At 41.2% G+C, this 15,459-nt stretch overlaps 2 protein-coding genes across 2 annotated transcripts in view; both read left to right on the forward strand.

Moving 5' to 3' along the window:
- Positions 1-12,241, forward strand: part of LOC115101189 (nucleus accumbens-associated protein 2-like) — a 56,013-nt gene extending 43,772 nt beyond the window's left edge. Inside the window, exons 3-6 of the mRNA XM_065004786.1 lie at positions 3,998-4,174; positions 4,589-4,694; positions 5,029-5,126; positions 5,650-12,241. Of these exons, the coding sequence (XP_064860858.1) occupies positions 3,998-4,174; positions 4,589-4,694; positions 5,029-5,126; positions 5,650-6,194 (926 nt within the window). The 3' untranslated portion in view covers positions 6,195-12,241. The remainder of the gene's footprint in view (positions 1-3,997; positions 4,175-4,588; positions 4,695-5,028; positions 5,127-5,649) is intronic.
- A 2,776-nt stretch (positions 12,242-15,017) lies between these two features.
- LOC115101190 (nuclear pore complex protein Nup214-like) overlaps positions 15,018-15,459 on the forward strand; it is a 55,276-nt gene continuing 54,834 nt past the window's right edge. The window contains 1 exon segment of the mRNA XM_029620482.2: positions 15,018-15,204. Coding sequence (XP_029476342.2) covers positions 15,163-15,204 — 42 coding nt within the window. The 5' untranslated portion in view covers positions 15,018-15,162.

A 15,459-nucleotide genomic window follows, 5' to 3' on the forward strand; every position in this document is an offset into this window, starting at 1 on the left:
AGAGATTATAACAGAACATGGCCAAGATGTTCAAATGTTCATAAATGACCATCATGGTCAAATAATAGGTCTGGGACAGGTAGGACGTCCGAACAGGTCAGGATTCCATATCCGCAGGCAGAACAGTTGACATCCATTAAGAATGACAATAGTTCCTCAATGTATTTGAAAAATCTATCCAGCTCTACCCCTTTCAATAACCACCGACTCTCGGTGTGAATGGGAAAAATGTCATGCTCTGATCCAGTGTAAACGTCATAAAAAAAAGATTACTTCTTATCCCTTGCGCAAATACAGCTGTGTCTGTGAAGCTCACTGGCACAGGAAACTTTGAGAACCCAGAGTAATTTATACAATGTTGTAAGTTTGCTAGACCCAGTTGCAGGCCATACCCAGTTGATAGTTGATACAATGTTTCATGTTTGTTGAAGACAGGTAGAGTAGAGAGATGAATGCGATTGGAGAACATGAACAATCCTCCATGTGTAGCCAGTGATTTATAGGATATTTATTTCTATCAAAATATTTTCTACCTGTTTTTGTTTGTTTGCTTTATTGTAGGCTATTTTTACCTAGTTTGCAATATATCTAAAATACGTTATTATAATTGAAATTAAACTGTTCCATGAAAATGTGCTTATGAAAATCATAACTGGCACGCAGATCGGTAGAAATGGTAAGATAAATTGTAAATTGGCCCTCCACAAGAAAAAGGCAAAGGCCAGCAGGAGCGGAAGGGGGACGGTTGGGAACAGGTTTTTTCTTCTGGTTATCTTGATCGATGGCTCCCTCTTGAGTCATTTATGTGTCTTAATTATTTCATCAAACAGTACACTTAAAGTATTATACAAGCTCAGTGCATATAGTTGATTTTATTAAAACACATAGGGTGTGTCTATATATGGAAAAATGTAGAAGTATTGTAAAAGTAAGTAGTTACTTATTTGAAAAAGTAACATATTACTTAAATTGATCAGAGTACAGTAGCATATCACATTACCCCAACACTGTTCACGAAACATGCAAAAATTAAGCAATATTTTTTTCATTTTAAAGTGTTAGAATCAAGAATATGCATGTTAGGTAAATTCATTCACCTTATACACACAAAAACAGCCATGTATAAAATTGGTTTGAATGTGTCATAAATTATGTCACGTGGCCTCATAAAATGGGATTTCATATAATGCATCTCATAACATCAATCATGAACATCGTGCACTATTAGCATTGTGTCTTGTCATGCTCATTTGATGGTGGGCTTTAAATAGTCTTATTTATGTAGACTTATGAGAATGTTATATGAGGTTATAGTTACTGTATTAATTATACAACTAAAAGGCTTTGCATGGTCAATCCGACTTCTGCAGAGGCTGTACAGCATTTACTGCAATATAGCATCTGCAGTTTTCAGGGCATTTATACTTATTGCGAGCAAAGCTGTTGTGAAGGAAGTTGTTCAGGAAGTGAGTTTGTTTTTATACTGGATCTCCTGCCACCACCTACCATCAACCAATCATGTCAATGCGGTGCTATACAGAGCTATACGGAGGCGTCCACATTGTTAAAAAATGTAGGTGACGCACGGCAATGCGGTACAGAGCTCAATTTGGCCTCTGCATGCCTCCGGCGGCTCCGCAATTGCATCATACTCTCCATCTTGGGATCGAGCATGAATTGGCTTTTATGCACACACACACGCACGCACACATACATTGCATTCGAAAATTATTCAGATCCCTTGACTTTTTCCACATTTTGTTACGTTGCAGCCTTGTTCAAAAATTGATCAAATTATTTATTTTTCTTTATCAATATACACACAATAACCCATAATGACAAAGTGAAAACAGATTTTTAATACATTTGCAAACATTTTGAAAATGTCGATAATAAAAAACAGAAAAACCAAAAAAAAGTATTCAGACTATGAGACTCGAAATTGAGCTCAGGTGTATCCTGTTTCCATTGATTATCCTTGATATGTTTTTACAACTTGATTGGAGTACACCTGTGGACATGATTTGGAAAGGCACACACCTGTCCATATAAGGAATTGTCTGTAGATCTCCGAGACAAGATTGTGTCGAGGCACAGATCTGGGGAAGGGTACCAAAACATTTCTGCAGTATTGAAGGTCCCTAAGAACACAGTGGACTCCATCATTCTTAAATGGAAGAAGTTTGGAACCATCAAGACTCTTCCTAGAGCTGGCCGCCCGGCCAAACTGAGCAATCGGGGAGAAGGGCCTTTGTCAGGGAGGTGACCAAGAACACAATGGTCGCCCTGACAGCTCCTCTGCGGAGATGGGAGAACCTTCCAGAAGGACAACCATCTCTGCAGCACTGCACCAATCAGACCTTTATGGTAGAGTGGCCAGACGGAAGCCACTCTTCAGTAAAAGGCACATGACAGCTCGCTTGGAGTTTGCCAAAAGCCATATAAAGGACTCAGACCATGAGAAGCAAGATGCTCTGGTCTAATGAAACCAAGATTGAACTCTTTGGCCTGAATGCCAAGCGTCACATCTGGAGGAAACCTGGCACCATCCCTGCGGTGAAGCATGGTGGTGGCAGCATCATGCTGTGGGATGTTTTTCAGCAGCAGGGACTGGGAGACCAGTTAGGATCGAGGGAAAGATTAATGTAGCAAAGTACAGAGATATCCTTGATGAAAACCTGCTCCAGAGCGCTCAGGACCTCAGACTAGGGCAACGGTTCACCTTCTAACAAGACAGCGACCATAAGCACACAGCCAAGACAACGCAGGAGTTGCTTCAGGACGTCTCTGAATGTCCTTGAGTGGCCCAGCCAGAGCCCAGACTTGAAACCGATCGAACATCTCTGGAGATCCATAAAAATAGCTGTGCAGCAACACTCCCCATCCAACCTGACAGAGCTTGAGAGGATCTGCAGAGAAGAATGGGATGAACTCCCCAAATACATGTGTGCCAAGCTTGTAGCGTCATATCCAAGAAGGCTCGAGGCTGTAATCATTGCCAAAGGTACTTCAACAAAGTTCTGAGTAAAGGGTCTGAAAACCTAGGCAAATGTGATATTTAAAAAAAAAAATTTTTTAGAAAGTATTGAACTCATTTTAGGCTGTAATTTAACAAAATGTGGAAAAAGTCAAGGGTTCTGAATACTTTCCGGATGCACTGTACTTGCACACTCATGCGCGCACACACACACACACAGACATTAAAACACCCCACTGTCCCTACTGCAGAGGTTTTTATTTTTTTGTTGCAGAGGGCATTGCTATTGGACAGGTTTGTCTAAGTCTAGAGTTTCAGATATTTATGAAATCCATTCTATCTACAATCAGTCAGAACACCCCAGGGTGACATTGTGGGATATTTGAGAGAGAGAGATTGTGATATATTACAGAGAGAGAGAGAGAGAGAGAGAGAGAGAGAGAGAGAGAGAGAGAGAGAGAGAGAGAGAGAGAGAGAGAGAGAGAGAGAGAGAGAGAGAGAGAGAGAGAGAGAGAGAGAGAGAGAGAGAGAGAGAGAGAGAGAGAGAGAGAGAGAGAGAGAGAGAGAGAGAGAGAGAGAGAGTGTGTGCGGGCCATCTTAGAGGTCAATGTGAAGGTTTTGGGAGGGAAATTAATCCACAGTTTGAAACCAGTAACACTCCCCCCTGTGTCTCTCAAGATGCTGATACAGCACGTTGCGAATCTGGAACTTAGCTGTGCTAGGCCTTGAATCATTTATTAAACACCCTCACTTTTAATGGAGATCACCTTAACCTTGTGTGTAGGCTGATGTTAAATTCTATCTAGCTTTCTCCTTGAAATATGTAAGAGCACTATAGAAGGACTAGATCGTAGCCTGTGTGTCTGCCTGTCTCTCTTTGTCTTTCTGTCTCTCTGTATTTCACCCAGGGAGATTTTGTCTCCCTCTCATTAGAAAGGGTTTATTGTTATTTCCATAACACTTATGATTTCTTCCACTACAGAGTTAACCCACTCCCTCTCCTCACCTGTCCCTCTCCAGTCCAGGAAAAACCAGAGATGGCAGCCATGCCCCTGTCCCTGGAGAGCCGCTCCTGTGTGCTGATCCGTAGGGACCTGGTGGCCCTGCCCGCCAGCCTCGTCAGCCAGATCGGCTACCGCTGCCACCCCAAGCTCTACACCGAAGGAGACCCGGGGGAGAAACTGGAGCTGGTGGGAGGTAGGCAGCAGGAGGAGAGAATGAGAGGTGGATTGGTGAATACTGGTTAGATGAGACCAGTTTTTTTGAAGTAGCAAGGCTGAGGTCTCTGTTAGTCTTTGGTAAAAGGGTTGAGGTAGAAGGTAGAGAGATTAGATCAAATGCTGTATGAAATGTTCAAGTTGATTTGCCGTTTGTAATGAATACGATGGAAATCTTATTTATTCAAGAGGTGTCACATAAAATAAGTGATGGGAATGAAGATAAGTGATGGGGTGAAATAGCACTGTCTCGGTGAGAGTACTTTTACAGCATAAATGTTTAATGAAAGAAATGAGAGTTGGGTTATAAAGTAGCGATAGAAATACATAGGGTAATGGAGTCATGATGGGGAAACCTATTTCAATCAGGAAGCTCTCTCTCACACCACCCAAGGTACATCTGTGTTTATGACACGGGGCCAGCTAATGAACTGTCACCTGTGCGCTGGCATCAAACACAAAGTCCTACTGCGTCGCCTGCTCGCCACCTTCTTCGACAGGTAAGTCAAAGCCAATCTAAAAGGTATTGATTAACAGTTAAATGATTTACATGTTTTAGGTGTGACTCAGATCCAGAAGCTGTTGGCTTTATCAGTATAGTTTTCATGATGAAGTGTCTGTTTCATATGCGATCGTATTCAGACTCAGAATCCGTACACATATCCAACTTACATTTAGATTCCTTGTTTTCAATGCCCTTAGTTGCACAAAGTTTTGTATATATGTATGAATCTATCTTCTCAAGTCAACATAAACCTACGGTTTGCAGTGCGGACGTTTCATATGAAAGTGGTGTTCATACTGCCCTCTGGTGTTGGCTCTGTGTGCCTGCAGGAACACCCTGGCTAACAGTTGTGGGACTGGCATCCGCTCTTCCACCAGTGACCCCAGTAGGAAACCTCTGGACAGCCGCGTGCTCAACGCTGTCAAACGTGAGTCTGAAGTTGGTCAAACGGTGATCTTACATGGTAAAATATCTGGTTGTTTAGAATGGAGGATAATGGTTCAGGGGGATGGCAGCCTCTGTTGAATGATGTTACTGTTTCAGATTCAAACTATTGTAGATGGTTTATGAGACTTTGAATGAAGAAGTGTGATGTTCCAGACTAGTCTGTAGCCATTAGCCATTTTAGGTTATGAAAACACAAGCATTTATGAATTTATGGAACTGTGAGTACATAAAAATAAAAATAAATTAAGTCATACTGTAATATTCGTTTTTGGGGCTTTTGATCAACTATTCATATAGACTGAGCCACAGGCAAAACAGCGGGTTATTTAAAAAAAAATATGTCTTCCAACTCTTTCTGTCTCTTTCTCTCTCTCTCTATCTTTCTCTCTCTCTCTCTTTTTCTCTCCCTCTGTCTCTGTCTCTTGTTCTTTCTCTCTGGCTTTTTCTGTCTGTCTCTCCATCTCTCTGTCTCTTTCTATCTCTCTCTCTCTCTCTCTCTCCAGTCTACTGTCAGAACTTTGCACCCAACTTCAAAGAGAGTGAGATGAACGTGATCGCCGCAGACATGTGCACCAACGCGCGGCGCGTTCGCAAACGCTGGCTGCCCAAGATCAAGTCCATGCTGCCTGATGGTATGGAGGTCTACCGGGCCAGTGTAGGGGTGGCTGCTGGTGTGGGCCTGGGCCTGGCCCTGGGAGCCGCCGGACCCGGGGTGGTGCTCCCCTTCGAAACCGATTTTAAATCCCTGACCCCCTCTAGCCTGTCCCTGGACCAGAGGCTGTACTCAGAGCAGAAGGACCCACGCAGGACTCACTCTCTGTTGGACACAGTCAGCCCAGGGTTGGGGGAGGCTGGAGGGGAGGGCGTGGACGCAGAAATTGTCGGTCCCCAGGGAGGGGAGGAGGAACAGGAGGAAGAGGAGGAGGAGGAGGAGGCTGGGTTGGAGGAGGCCTTGATGCCGGGAGGCGAGGCCGGGGGGCGGGGTGACATGGCCCCAGGACAGGAAGGGAAGGAGTTAGGAGAGGACCTGAGAATGAACGGGCAGTGAACATCCTCTGGCGTCTATCTCTGATCCATCCACCGCCACACTTTCTTTCACTCGCTCTTTTTCTCCTCTTCCACCCCTCCTCCTCCTCCGCCCTTTCCTAAGGTAACCTCTCAGTACAAAAAGCCATGCTCTCAGAACTTACAGTACAACACACACACATGGTGTATTCTTTAGCAGGGCAGGGAGTACAAGATGTGCTATGTTGAACAGACACAAGCATTGCCGGGGAACAAACCGAATTACTTAGCGAGAATTCAAAAATCTCTCATTTGAATATGGAAGAACTTTACTTTAGACCTGAGACATCAGGTAATTTTCTCCGGACTATTTTTAGTATTCATCTTCAAGACCACATTGTAGTTAAAACTGAAAAAAGTAACACTGCTGCGTTATCCTTCCTGCATAGTTGTAGAACTTGCTACACAACAGTAACAGTTACTGTACATCTATGGAGTGTGGGTCAGATAAGACTGTAAAATGATAGTCCTCTTTCTAGGAAAGCAGCATGGGTTCTATAAATAACCTAAGTAACCTTGAAACAGATCACACTACACTGGGGGTGTGAGAGACTAAACATACAGTACTCTACAGGAGCAACATGGCTCAGTGTATTTAATACAATTTACCATATTCCTTCTTAAAGTGCCACACAGATTCTTGGAAGATATAATACGATCTCGTCGCAACATACAGCAAATCAGTTGAACAATTTCACGTTGGGAAAAAAAAAATAGCATGTGATGTTGTGAGAGAGAGAGAAAAGAAACTTTTAACCTCCCTTTGTGTTGCTTCAGGGTTGTGGTTTTCCACGCAATTGAAAAGATTATCTGGAAACACGAAGAGCTTTTTGTCTATGGATCATCCTTAGACAAGATGACGTCATCTTTGATTGGCCAGTCAATGCAATGCCTGTGTCTTTTAACGGATAGACGCACGTACATACAGTACATATACACACACGCACAATCACTGTTCCCACACACCTTGTGATTTTAACCTCTTAATACAGTACTGATGCATCTGAGACTCTGACAAATCAGATTAACAGTGCTTGCAAACTTAGCATACCCTTACAATAGTACACAGTAACGCAGACTGAGTCATGGAAATGTCAGAGACACGAACATGCACTAACAGAAAGCTTGCATGCAAAACGAATACAGAGAATCTAAAATACATCAACAACAGAGCCACTTATGAATATGCATACAGAAAAGAAACAACAGCTGCAGTTGCCTGAAGATATATCATTAATATGGAAGGAGGTACCTTTATATATGCGTTTCTTTTCAGAGTCATGCATTTCGCCTGTGTTTCACCCAGGTTTGTTAACTTGGGTATGGCCTGGCTTTCATCTGGGGTGGAGGGCACTAGAGACATGCTGAATTGAGCATACTACATAGTAGTGAGGACTTCAAAGTGAGTTGCCGGTGAAAAGCACGGTTTTACTAGCGTCACGGCGTGCTCGAAAGGATCAGCACTAAGACTACAGCACCCAGCCTACAGCTTTCTTGCATCCGCTATTTGTTTTTTGTAAATTATTGAATGAAACTAATATGATACTTTTCTGTTGGCTTATTGCATTTGCACTTGAAGAGGTTATAGGAAGAGATTGATGGGGAGCTTATGGAGATGCGTAGACTGTTATAAAGAAGTAGGCTAACTGAAATTTGCCCCCATATCTCCTTGTTCGATTGGAGGATTTGAGGTTTGTGGACTTGGATGGTCGGTCATGCTGACGGCGACTGTTGCTCTACGGCAGGGGGGAGACGAGAGACAAAATGTTGCACAGCGACATTTACTAGTTTTGTTGCACTTTAGTTTTTATATATTTTGTCTGTTCTCGCTCTGTTACTTTTTGCCAAAAGTAGGGAAGAAGTCTATAAATAGCTTCTAACGATAATGGTTGGTCGATAACCCACCGGAATAAGTTGCTTGGGGTAACACATTGATAGGCCTATCAGACACCCACACTGTATGTTGTAGTTTATGAATGTGTACTTGATCATAAGACCTGGGTAAAAACATAAGGTAAGGAGACAGTAGAATTGGAGTGGTCCCAAAAACCTAAATAATTCACTTCCAAGATAATAATTTGAATGGCCAGCCTTCTGAAAAGCCTTGCTTTTGAATTGTTGTCTTATAATCGCATGATGCAAAAGCACATCATGTTTGTCATATGTTATTGTTCTATATTAAGTGAAAATAAGATTGATCTGGTTTTGAGAAGCGAATATCAATGTCAACCGACGACAGCCTACACTAAAGCCACGATTCAAGACGCTGGCAGTTATCATATTGGCTTGGGATCTCAACAACGAAACAACAAGATCACATTTCCTCTGTCAAATTCAAATGCTTTATTATTATGTGCCATTTTTTAGACTGGGCCCGTTATGTTGTGTTGAATATCTATATGATCCAGTTGTATGGTTATTTTGGGGAGGAATTAACATGGTCCGGTTTCTTTAATAAGGAGCACAGGGTTATAATTGCACTAGGTAATGAGAAAACAAAACATGTTTACAAGAGTATTTTTTTGGAGAAATGTGACCTGCATTGGAGAATAAGGCAGGGGAGGGGGATGGGTGAATGGGTGTGTGGGACTATGGGTAAATGTAAACTGTAGAACTGCTTCACCTATCCTTGGTAGAGTATGGGAACAGTACTGTACAGTAAAAATACAGTATCTTGGTACCACAAGATAACTATTTTCTAGCACCTTGTACAGTGTTGTATGTACTCATTTAAAAGTGGGCCAGAGAATGGAATAACATGACACTTCTTTGAAAACAAAGGTGGGGTATCTGACTTTCCCTCTAAAGGCCACTAGAGCTGCTGTGTGATTTCAATAAAGTAGCACTGTGAAAGTCTTCCATTGTGGAAAATCTCCAAATATACAGTCAAACTAGCAATGTTTATACTGTAGGCCTATATACTTATTCTATCCACATCCCGACAAGAAACCAATTATCTTCCTTGTTCTCAATCTCTATTCATCTATAAGTAAACCTGCTTGTTGCAAATCACTAATACGATAGGAAAGATAGACTGTAAACCAAACCTGTAATATAGAGGTAATAACTGCAAATCGACTCCTTTGGTCAATTTGCATGTGCAACCACTACTGGCTCTAAGGGGAAGTGAAATGGCTTTCCAGTAAAATACTGTCATTAGGGAGGTGAGTTTTCCTGTTCTGAAGAAGGGGCGGGGATCAGTGCCTTAATTGAGACTGCAGGGGGAGAGAGTGTTGTGCTTAGTCACCATCTGTTTGCATTGGAACCTCAACAAATACAGAAACTAGCTTTAGAGTCCTAATGACATAATGGAGAGTTTTATGTACAGTTCTGAATGCTAAGGTAAATGATGCTGATGGGAAATAGGCTCTGTTTTCTCAGAACACATTGGCAGGTGAGGTTAGGATGGAGGTGTCTTGCTTTTTCTTGGAAAATAACCCCTACAGCTTTAAGAACTGTGTTCTTGTAAGCAAATAATAATAATGACTTTGGACTTAAGCCCCGAACCATTTGCCTTCCTAAATCTCAGCAAAACATGTGTAAACTCGAGAAAAACAATACTGTGACATTTTGCATGGAACTGCTTGTATAGGTCTAGAGAATCTGACAGACTACAATAGTGACATATTATCACATATATTAGAAACCTTTGTTAGTTTCATGCTACTGGATTGTATAACAACCAGGTTTACTCCATGACTTGTCAGTAGTGGTCTATACTGCTTGAGTGGCAGGTTATTTAGTTATTGGTGTCACTTTGTTATTTCAAAACCACCTGGATAACATGTGAACTTGATCAATCTGCAAGATATATCACACACTCAAACAGTTATCACCATAAATGTCCACAAAGACTGGAAAAGCTTCAGATGACCCATGGAGTAGGCTACAGTTATACAGACTTTCACCCATAGGAGCCCTTATGTACATTCTCTTTGTTTATTTACCTTTTTTAATGCTTCATCTCGTTTATATCTGATCCGCTTCCTGCCTGCCTTTCTGCATCTTCTGTATCTGATTCTGTCCAAGCCCCCAAAAAACACCCTCACAAACTGTACTCTTAGCTCTCGCCCTAACGTCTTTTTGTGGGGGTGAAGTTGGAAATGAAATGATGTTGCACTAGAAAACTGAGTGAAGCTCAGAGAATGTCGTGGCTAACCGAAAGAGAATGAGCTCTTTTTGTGGTGGCTGAAGAAATAAAGTTCTGTCCCATATGTAACATAATACAATGCTATAATTTACAATGTTTACGTTAGTGTAGCACTTTGCTATTTCTTCAAATAGAGGCCTATTGACTACCAGAAATCAGCGATAATCTGACATTGCATTTTGGTCCAGCTTGTCCAACAAAACCTATGAATTCAATAAGTAGGATAGAATATGGGATTGTGCTGAGTGGGTGTGTAAATCCACCATTTTGGCAATGCAATGTGAACAGTCTGCACACAGTAATCTGAGCTGTTAAGTGTTCCCCATAACCAACTGCTTTGTGTGGCATATGGTTACCCAATTCCTACAGTACACACTTCTACACAGCTCTAACTCAGTACCCCTGGTTTGGCTTTTAGTCCTGAAAGGAGAGGTTCTAAAATACAGTAACTACAAGTCCTTTCATATGGATTTTCGACATGTTGAAATAGGGTCAGCCTCAGTAACTACAGGCTTTTTGTTAAATGTCTGTAATGCATGCTGATACCCAGACACCCATTATTCCTACCTTATTGAAGTCTATGATCTTGACACATTTTACTTCTAAATTATATCAAGCTCTTTGCTATGGTCGCTTCTGACAAAGCAGACAGCCATGAATGAGTGTCCATTTTGTCTACCAATACAAAACCTATTGACTGTTAGCATAAACCCACCCAGCTTACTACAGTAAAGTCTGAGGAATTGGAAGACTGACTATTGCAATGGATGTGCATGTGAACCTATGAACAGACTAAGAAAATAACTGCACTAAGTTTGTTTGTTTGTCTTTGGACATAATGCCATTAAAATAAAGAATAAATACATTTAATTTCAAAAATATAAGAGAGAAGGTTGGACGACAGACTTAAGTCTCTGGGAGCAACCTTCAAAGCCATGTGCTCAGAGCGCTGACAATCAGAACAGGGAGGACCCACGTGCACTATGGGAGATCTGTCGTCAATAGCTGGGCTCCTGCTAATTCCTGCCTTGTTGCTTCCAGCTTTGCTATTGGTCCATGTGAGCTACTTACTCCAGAGTGGAGGCCCGTGGCAGTTCCAACTCCAGCCCTCAGGATTACCTGGGCCACTGTTTCCCAACTCCGGTCCTCGAGTAGCCCTAACAGCACACTGTTTTGTTTTAGTCCCGGACAAAAACACCTGATTCAACTTCTCAAAGGTTTGATGATAAGTTGACAAGTAGAATCAGGTGTGATTGTCTAGGGCCACAACAAAAAGATGTACTGTTAGGGGTACTCGAGGACCGGAGTTGGGAAACACTGGCTTAAGGCAACTTATTGGTTCTCAGTGCACCTCTCTCAGCTACTGTAGATTTGATTGAGAACCTGATTGTTTTTAGATAGAAGTTCCACTTAAGTACTGATCCAGGACCTGCTGTGTTTTTACTCCTAAATGTCATGTTCAGGATGAGGGTAGCTTAAGCTGATCCTAGAGCAGCGCTTTGGAGTAACTTAGCCTACTTGACAAATCTATAGGACAAGTGACTTGACATTTGTCGATCTCTTAGAGATTGGGTTCCTTAGGGTTGGAACCTGGCAAAATGGTTTTAATGGAACTCTGTGACTGCTTTATATTTTAAATGACGATGATTAAAATGTGTATGCGCTTTCTAACTCAAGCATCAATAATATATACAAGACAAACACAAGATGACACTTTTGATGTTGCATAAAGAATACAAAATCTCCATCCTCGTTATGTTTTTTCCTTCCACCATCAGTTTTAGTTGAGGTTGACATTTGTGTAGTTCAAGAGTAACTGATTTCTTTCAAATGCAACATTGAGAAGTCTGCTTTTTAATAAAACTCCTTACTTCACCATATCTTCTGTCTTCTTGTTTTATATTCCCTGTTTATCATTGTTCTTTTTTTAAATAGGCCACATCATCAACAGCTCTGGTGGACATTCCTGCAGTCAGCATGCCAATTGCACACTCCCTCAAAACTTGACACATCTGTGGTATTGTGTTGTGTGACAAAACTTTACATTTTAGAGACTGCACTGTTGGTTAGGGGCTCATAATTAAGAATTTCACTGTAAGGTCTACATCTGTTGTATTCGGCGCATGTGACTAATACAATTTTATTTTATTTGGCCTTTTATTGTCTCCAGCACAAGGTGAACCTGTATAATGATCATGCAGTTTAATCAGCTTCTTGATATGCCACACCTGTCAGGTGGATGGATTATCTTGGCAAAGAAAAATGCTCACTAACAGGGATGTAAACAAATTTGTGCACAACATTTGAGAGAAATAAGCTTTTTGTGCATACAGTATGGAGATATCTGGAATATTTTATTTCAGCTCATGAAACATGGGACCAACACTTTACATGTTGCATTTATATGTTTGTTCAGTATACATAGTCTATTTTGCTGGGTAATGGGTTTAACAGAGTGCTAGTCACTCCTTACTCCACCCACTACATTCACTGCAATGCAATACACTGAGTAAACCAAACATTAGGATCACCTTCCTAATATTGAGTTGCACCCCTCCCCCCCTCCCCTTTTGGCCTCAGAACAGCCTTAATTTGTTGGGACATGGACTTTACAAGGTGTCGAAAGCATCCACAGGGATGCTGGCCCATGTTGACCAGCAGTATTGTAGTTCTTGATACAAGCTGGTGTGCCTGGCACCTACTACCATACCCTATTCAAAGGCACTTAAATATTTTGTCTTGCCCATTCACCCTCTGAATGGCACACATACACAACCAAGCTCTTTAAATAAGACAATACAAAGGCTAAGTAATAATAACTTTTTCTAAGAAATGACAATTTGGAGAGATGGAGAGGTGGGTTTAAGAAAATTGTTAGAAGGCTGTACATAATTGGGGTGATATAAACATATATCAACATGATTTTACAAGCATACTGCCTCAAAAATATTTTATTTTGTCAGGCCAAGTGATTGACATGATGCATTTTTGGTTCATGTCAAGACTGGCCTTGGGCTGGTTTATATGTGTAAAGTTGCATCCATTTCCATTACGTTAATCTAATTTGTTTAACAGATATGTTAGTCCATTGTTTACATTGTGTTTTTGAAGCAGTTGACTTCTCGACTAATCAACTGCTAATAATTGGTATTTGGTACCTCCATTGGGGCAAGGCAAGAGTGCATGAAAGTCTAGTATGAAATGGCATTTGATTTCACACTGGAAGCGAGCAGGGTAAGCAAAAGAAAAAGTGTTATGGTGTTTTGTCTTCCCAACTGATATTCATCAAAATAACAGTACATTAATTTATTATTTTGGAATGAATATAACATTCAAGACTAAATGCATATATCTATAACACAGTCCCCTTCCAAAGTTAGACATATTTGGTTAGTAGAGACGTTACTGAGTATTTTCCACCCGACTTCAGATGATACGGGTAGAAAGGTTTTCTCTCTACAATCCAATATGTATTCTATGCACAATGTATTACATAGGGGGCTATGGAGGGGGTGGAGTGAAAACCATCAGCAGGCGGTGGGACACAGTCCCCCTCCAAAACTAAACATATTTTGTTCGTGTAGAGACCCTACAGAGTATTTCCCAACCCACTTTAGCTGAGGCAGGTAGAAAAGTTGTCTCTGCATCCCAATATTGTATTCCCCCCCAAAAGTTAACCATATATTGTTTTATTGTTTTCATAAATTACTTATTGACTTTTCTTGTTGGCACCATAAAAGTGGCCATTGGTTAAACCTCAATATCTTTTGAATGAGTTGTCCACATTGCAATGTTTTGAAATTCAGGCTTATATTTTTAAGGAATTCCTCATTATCATACGAGTGATGTCATAATTTGTGCTGCTGGTAGAATACCCGTTCTTATAACAGCCGGGTGACTGACTGCTTCTCAGAAGGAAGGCTGGCAACGTGACTATTGTGGATCCTCTGGGGAGCCTCGACAACATCGTGAAGCTGACGAGGCAGAGAAGAGTCTTTCGAAATATGAAATATTGTGAAAAATGTATGCACTCACTACTGTAAGTCACTTTGGATGAGAGCGTCTGCTAAATGACTTAAATGTAAATTGTAAGCCTGACCTCTGCTCTGTCTGTGGGGAAATGCTTTGCTCAATCAACCCATCTTAATGTACACCAGCACACACAAGAAAAAAGACATAAGGTTGCCATAGACACCATTGAAAACACAATGAATTTTGGAATGATTTGGGGTGAAGGAGGCCACTAGGTACTTACACATCCATACATCACTTACAGTCCTCATCTTATTTAATGTAAGCCTACTGAAATGTATACAAACACAATGTCAGTCCGGAGTTCACGCCAGTCAAACTCAATCAAGCCCAGATAAAGTATTTGAAATGATTTCAGTCACAATGTACACAATGTTAACAATGTAATAGTAGGTATGTTTAAGCAATGTAAAATACAAATAAAAGCTTGTTCATCACAAAAACAAAATGCGTTCTTATATTATGCCGCGTTCAAAGACAAGTTGGAACTAGGAAACTCCAACATTGCTGACTTGCTCTGTCTTTGAAAGTGGGACGTGTAAAACTACAACCAAATAGCATATCGGAAATATCCGAGTTTTCCAGTTCCGACTAATACATGAACGCGGCATAATACCTTCGTAACTAATGCTAGTGTCACTTCCGTATTGTATTTCGCTAAATTCGAGCGCGGTATGATTTCGTTTCATGTGGAAACGAAAAGTTAACCCGTGTATATTTCTTAGAGTTCGGCTGTATCCAAAACAATTATACCTGCTGTTATTTCAACATGAGTGACGACCCGGACTCTCCTCCCGAAAGGGAAATGAAGGTAGGCATATTATTGTACGTAGTGTAGCTTGCTAGGTTCAGGTTGCGGCAATAGCTTACTTGCGCAGCAAGTGGTTTGTTAGCTAGCTGGATAACGTTAGCTAAAGGCAACATAGACGGGTTAACTCGTTTTAGTGTCGGCCTGGGGATAACCTTCCAACTGAAGTACTGTATGGGCTATTCCTTACTGCAAATCCCCACAATGTTACTGGCTAACGTTAGAAGCTTGCATGTACTTTAGTGAAAGATGACTAGC

The sequence above is a fragment of the Oncorhynchus nerka genome, linkage group LG19 (genome assembly GCF_034236695.1).
Source record: "Oncorhynchus nerka isolate Pitt River linkage group LG19, Oner_Uvic_2.0, whole genome shotgun sequence".
Classification (NCBI taxonomy): Eukaryota; Metazoa; Chordata; class Actinopteri; order Salmoniformes; family Salmonidae; genus Oncorhynchus; species Oncorhynchus nerka.